General features: G+C 40.2%; 1 protein-coding gene across 1 annotated transcript in view; it reads right to left on the reverse strand.

Moving 5' to 3' along the window:
* PAX7 (paired box 7) overlaps positions 1-2,884 on the reverse strand; it is a 36,858-nt gene extending 33,974 nt beyond the window's left edge. The window contains exons 1-3 of the mRNA XM_072426737.1: positions 2,827-2,884; positions 1,996-2,195; positions 154-319 (exon numbers count right to left, since the gene is read on the reverse strand). Of these exons, the coding sequence (XP_072282838.1) occupies positions 154-319; positions 1,996-2,195; positions 2,827-2,884 (424 nt within the window). The remainder of the gene's footprint in view (positions 1-153; positions 320-1,995; positions 2,196-2,826) is intronic.
* Positions 2,885-6,936: the final 4,052 nt, after the last annotated feature.

Consider the following 6,936-nt stretch of genomic DNA (forward strand, 5'->3'; position numbering starts at 1 on the left):
GCAGCAGTTGTTCACTATATAGGGAAAGTTTAAAGAACCCTCTTATAGAATAATGAACCAGATTTCTTATACACTCTCGTCAGTGTTAATGATGATTTATCATCGTTTCATCAAAATCCATCTATTCACAATGGCACAAACAGGCATTCTGACCTTGAGCGAGGCTGGCTGTTGGGTACGATGTTTCTGGCAGCTGATAGGGTGGCAGTGCTGGCATCCCTGTGGGAGGGAACCCTCCTGGAAGCAGGTGGTTAAATGCTGCAAGCTGATTGGCTCCTGCCTGCTTACGCCACCTTGCTCTTCGGTTACTGAACCAGACCTAAACAGAAAAAAGATGATTTTACTAAAATGTTAGTGCTCCATTGTTTTACAGAAGGAACTTTTTTTCTTTATAAAGCTTTGTCTTCTTCTATAGTGTTGTTGTAAACACCTAGGCTCATGTGCTATGGTATAGATTCTGGTTGTTGTGACCTCTGTGCTCCATCTAAACTAGAAGGTTGCAGTGGGGTGGTCAGTGAGACCTGGTGGGAACACTCGTCAGCTGCCAGGATGTTAGCGTGAGGAATGGAACAAGAATGCGCCAAACAGCTGCTGTAGGAACACTGGCAGGTTTACTGCACAAGCTGCCAGGGCCCTGGGGTAATCTGCTCATGTGGAAGGCACTCTTCCCAGAATCCCAGCAGTCCACATCTCAGCTGAGTGGGTGCTTGGGATTTAAAGATGATTTCACTTTATAAACCCCTCAATGTAACGTCTGCACTGTGGTGGTCTCCACCATTTCTGGCAAGTGTATTGGTGAACTCATATGGTACCATACCCCCCACCCCATCCCACCATTTCCCAACAAAATCATTCTGTTGCTTCACATCTATACTAATTTGATAGAGAGCTCTTGTCAAAAAGCATCCATCATTTTTATTTTGGCTTGCAAATATTTAGTCATTTCTGTTTCTTATTATTTAACTATTAGTCCTGTTTTATAGATGTGTCTGTACCAGCTCCCTCCTTCCTGTAACCTAATCCCAGGGCGGCTGTCAGAGGATAAGTGCTTGTATCTAAATTTCACTGTACCCCCTGCCCAAGCCGCAGCCTCTAGAGACCCTATTATATTCACAAATCTGTTCACACCCTTGATCCCTTGGATCTTTGTACACATATCTGACCTGACATTGTGCTGTCAAACACAGTGATTGTCAGAACGTTCCCACAAGTGAGGTTGGCCCATGGCTGGGTTGCCTAGATGGCAATCTGCATGCACCTGTGTGTATTTACAGTAAAAGTCACCGAGGGATCCGGTACAGCTGTGTCTGGCACTTTGCTCTGAAGTAGTTTACTATGTCCTGCCACATGAATTGTCAGCTTGTCCGGGCCCTTTTGTTTCACAACTATCGCTGACCGTATGAACTTGACTTGACTCCACAGTGCTCTGGTTTGCAGTAAACCACAACAACCAGTCCAAAGTTTTATATGCCATGTCTAATTTGTTGCAATGATCAGCTATACGTGGCTACACTTACCTTGGTTTTCATAAACACCTTAAAGTGCTATAATATTGTCCAGAACCATATATATTGTGATCCATTATCTGACTGGATCATAAGGAAAGCAAACTCAGCAGGTCAGCCCACAGGTCAGAGTACTTCAGGGTTTTTCCCACATTTGAGATACAACACCCTGACCATGGCCTAGGTTATCCTCCAAATAGAATGTTCTTGCTACAACTTTTTGGAGAGCATTTCATGGGGCATTTAATAATAGCTCCAAATTTCAAGCAGCATTTCATAAAGATTATTCCTTGCTTTTTAGCAGACTGATCCCACAAACTTGTTTTTTTGGGTCCTTTGAAAAAAATACCCTTGACTATAGATGAGCTTAGAAGTGTAGACTGCCAAAGGCGGCCATATCCAAACACTGATAGGTTGTAGTGGTCTGATAATGAATACCATGAAGTGATGTTTAGGTGGTTATAAATGCACACAAATCTTCGGTACCTACCTGTACTCTAGCTTCAGTTAGTTTGGTCCTCTGTGCCAGTTCCTCCCGGGTATATATATCTGGGTAATGTGTCCTTTCAAATGCTTTCTCCAGCTCCTCCAGCTGTTCTGCTGTAAAGGTCGTACGACTACGTCGCTGCTTTCTTTTCAGCGGAAGATCCGGTTCAGATTCCACATCTGAGCCGTCATCCAGACGATTCCCTAATAACAAAAACATCAAATTTTTATTCTTCTACAAGTGGTAAAAAGCCTCTTTAACATACGTTAATGTTCAGGTAGCAAGACTATGCATATATATCTGGCCCTAACTTCATTCAGACATTGGTAGCTGAAAGGGGCCCTTGTTGGGTGCTTTTGTGCCCTCCCAAAAACCAAAACTGGAAGATAGTGTGGAGCCAGATGTCTTATTATACTGTATGTGCTTATGTTGGTAGTGGACATACTCTGAAATTGCCCTAGCGCAAGGTCTGCAGGCCATAAAAGTGCATTTGTTTTCTGGGACTGCTCTTCTGGAAGCATGGTCCCAGAAGGGCTGAATATTGTGCAAGAGCTTTCCTAACAAAACGAAAAACACGTTGTATATCTAAAGGGGATACTTTTCAAAAACATCAGTGCTCACTGTTTTTTATGCCCATAACAGTCACCCCAATGGGGTGGAATTTTAAATATCAGTAACATCTAGGGAGGAGAGGTGGCTATGGACACGGCACTCATACCACTCTCTGCCAGTGACCTCTGAGCAAGGTAACTTTGTCCTTGTCATATTTATCCTAATGAGGAAGCGCCTTGGTGTGAAACGTGTCAGTGAATATCACTACTGATGGTTGCTCACCTGTGATTGCTTCACATACAGCAAACATTGGTGAGCAAGGCTGGCCGTTCAGTTTCATTTTTACACGTTTATGTGTATTGTTGTTTTATCTCAATGAATAATTTGCAGTTCTTCCAGCATCACAAATTGGAATTTTATATTTACAGATCAAAACCTCCCTCTGTTATTAAAACACAACATTTAAGTTATTAGTTTTACTAACCTTTCCCTTTAATAGAAGAAAAATATTTAATTTTTCTGTGCAGCTCAGCCGATCGCCCCCTGCTCGGTGCTATACGCTGCTGAACAGATCTTTGGATGAAATTAGTTCTATACTAAATGTACAGGGGAGCTCTTTCATCCTGATTACTCTATAATGATGCAATTAACAGCCTCCAGCTCAGAACTATTAACACTTCCAGCTTTGAGCCATGTACACGTATCCAGATAATCTCTGGAAATGTGCCCACCTTGTCTATATATTTGCTGCTCAGTAATTTTAGTTAATCCTCTTAGCAGGAGTGGGGAGGTGACCTTATTCCTTTCGGGTCAGCCAACTTTTCATCGAAATTTATGTTTGCAAGAATTTGCTTTTCTGCCCTTCTCAATACAACACAAATATGTGATGTTTAGCTGGGTTTACAGAATCTTAATTTGTTTTTAGACTTTTTGCTGTTTTATTGTTTTTAATTTAAAGACAACGTTAGTAATATTCAAAGCAATCTGCCATCTCAGTACTGGTTTGGAAGCTTCCGGCAGACCCTGCCATTGTACAAGCCACATACTTTATTTGTGATTTATTTTTGGATCATTTCACTGCATTTGAATGAACCAAAGCTACTATGTATTTAGCAATTACATTTCTTGGAAGCAATGGATGGCAATTATTCTTCCTTAGCATAGTGGTCAGCACAGACACATCAAGAAACCCAATGACCCCCAATAGTCTTAAAGCAGGGGAACTCATATAGCAAATTATTATTAAGTAATATTATTAATATTAATAATAATAAACTGGATTTATATAGCACCAACATATTACTCAGCGCTGTACATTAAATAGGGATTGCAAATGACAGATACAAACAATGACAATGGAGAAGGAGAGGACTCTCTATCCTACTTAGATCTTACAATCTAAGAGATCAGCTTTAAATAGAAAGTTAATTATTTGAAGAAAATTTGGTACTATGTATGTTTATAAACATAGGATAAACATAATAGGAGACTCCCCTAAATTATGTTCAATCCATCAAAGTGCCAAATCTTCAGAACAAAAACATTAAGAAACAACAATCCCATTCTACCCACATAGGTGAGTAGGCTCAAGTAGGAAAAACATATTTTTATTTTAAAATTAACAATAAACCAGACATTGTACATACATTTTAGTAAAAGGCATAACAAAGGGCATGAAAATCACAGAATATAGCGAACAGCATATTTGTACCCGGCGCGTTTCGTGACCACAAACACTTTTTCAGGGTTTTTTTTATAGGAGGACAGCATGCTATTTGTGGACATCTTTTTGCTGTGGGATCAGGCAGTGTGGAAACATCACGCTGTTACCGCTGATACCACTCCAGATTCTTGTATAGCACTACTTTGTGGGCACTTTTTGACCACACTTGGATTCTACACCTATCTGGTCTATACAAGTCTTTTGGACATCTATACATGCCGTCCTGCTATCAAATAAAAAACCCTGAAGAAGCAGGTGTAGCCACGAAACGCGTTGGGCCTAAAAAATATTTTTTAATAGCTTTTTATTTGCTATATGCTTTGATTTTCAAGCCCTATGTTAGATTTTTACTAAAATGTATGTACAATATCTGGTTAATTGGTAATTTTGAAAAAAAATATGTTTTTTAGGATGTTGGTTTGCTAGGAACTTCCTACTTGAGCCTACTCACTTAAGGGGGTAGTGGGATTGTGGTTTTTATTTTATTTATAAATCTACTTGTTTATGGGATGGAGTCAAGCTGTTCACCCTCACACATCTAAAGACATTGTAATTGTACTATAGATTCCTATTAGGAAAAGCACAATAATGTGCGGGGGAATTCGGCCCAAAAGTTAGCCCTCCAGCTGTCGAGAACTGAGACTTGTAGTTCATTGACAGCTGGACAGACACAGGAAGGCCAAAACTGATGTGAGACCTTGGGTGGATATCATTAATATAATAGAGGGAGCTGGCAGACAGACTATAGCCACACTTAATCTCCTCGCGGCCTCTGCTTCACTTTGTAAGAAAAGAAACACAACTATCTGGATTCCCAGCTGCTCTTTCCTTACAGTTATGACAGGTCTGACGGGGAGGGGGGTGGGAGCCTGAGGAACGCTGCTCCAAAACATCAAAATCCTGGGCACGGAGCCCCCAAACCCAATAAACAGCTGGAAACAGATTGCTGCAGCTTTCTAGCTAATAAATAGCATTTTTTTCCTGAATTCAGCCAGAAGACTACATGAACAGAGTGGTCCAACAATCCAAAGTCTTGTACCCTCTTACACTATTAGCAGGTACGCTGTGTTACTCCCCCCCCCCCCTCCACTTTATTACAATTTAATGTAGTTTAGAATCCATAGCGCGCAGCAATAGAAGGAAAATAAAGCCAGTAATAGTTGATATGTGTTTTAATCAAGCCGTTTGGCCAAAGCAGAATGACACTCTGGGTCGGCGAAGTGCCCCTGAATACCAAACAGGCCGGGGAGCAGGGTTCGGAAAATGAAAAGTGATTTACAGCTCAGCTGGAGTTAGAGAAGCCGCAAAGCAATATTTCAGGAGGGGGGAAATACGGCCTTTTTCTTTTTTTTTAAACTAAAGCTAAACCAGCCAACTGTGACACAAGAAACCTTTAAGTCGTGGATGTCAAACTATGAGCTGTTCTGTAGGTTCTGTCCTCCCATAATTCATTGCAGAAGCAATGTGGCCTCATTCATGAGTGAAATCTGGCTTTATATTCATTGCAATGGGGATTTTCATCTGATACCTTTCAAACTGGTAATGTGGAGCTGAAAAGCCCATATAAACGGAATTCTGATCAGCTCATTACGTGTACGAATATCAGGAAGAATATATCATTGTGAAGGCAGCTTAAGTGTTTGATGTTCTATTAGAGTGCCAGCTCTTAGGGTTGGATTATTCTCTGAGGATGGTGATTAAGAGGGTTTGGTGCAACACTTCAATCTGAAATTCTAAAGCTCTTGAATATAACGTCCATTATCTCTACATTAAATTGAGACTATAGGGAATTTCCAGTGGCTGTACATTCAGCGACTCTAAGAATATTGTTTAGTTTTACGCTCATATTTTTATATAACTATATTGTTATATTTGTAATATGTTTGTAGCATCTTCCTCCCAAGGATTGTGCTCAGCAGATAGGATCTGGAATGGATAGCAACACAGTGACCCCAATTCACTAAAGAAGCAGCGCACATCCACTTTCAAAGTAATTTTAGGTGAGTGAATGAGGTGAAACAAAGTAGAAATTCACTTTGCAAAGAATACCCAATGATAATTGGATGCTCAAATTTATCACAACTTCACCTCATTCATTAAATAAAAATGATTTTCTGTTTGCAAATTTCATTTTTTTAGCTCATTGTATAAAATAAAGTTGTGCTGACTTCAATTGTGTGATTGTAAACAAAATAACATTCGTTCTATTGTCTTGTAATGTAATAAAATGGAAAATACACATCTCAAAATAAAAACTTAGAAAGGGAAATAACACCAATGAACCAGCCGTCTCTATTTCCCTGATGTTCCATATGACTTGATGTAGGTATGGTGGAGCATGCGGATCTCCTCCCTTGCTCCTGTGTGTCGGTGAATGGCCATTCAGCTTTCCATTGCAATCCCATGGGGGTGAAGGAGAGAGCCCCCATGTCTGTGTAAGGTTGTGTAGATGACTATGTAAGTCAAGAATAAGCATTAAAGTGAAAGATATGCAAGTGTTGTCTTATTTGCTGTGATCATTTACCTTCATTTTATGCAGCATTATATAAATCAGCCTTATCAGCCCTTTACAGGTTAAACAACAGAACACACTCCCCTGCGTTAGAGAAATAAAGAAAAGGAATGGGTTCTGTAGACTAAACACACTTCCTTTCCTAGGGTGACAACTC

The sequence above is a fragment of the Pyxicephalus adspersus genome, chromosome 11 (assembly GCF_032062135.1).
Source record: "Pyxicephalus adspersus chromosome 11, UCB_Pads_2.0, whole genome shotgun sequence".
Taxonomy (NCBI): domain Eukaryota; kingdom Metazoa; phylum Chordata; class Amphibia; order Anura; family Pyxicephalidae; genus Pyxicephalus; species Pyxicephalus adspersus.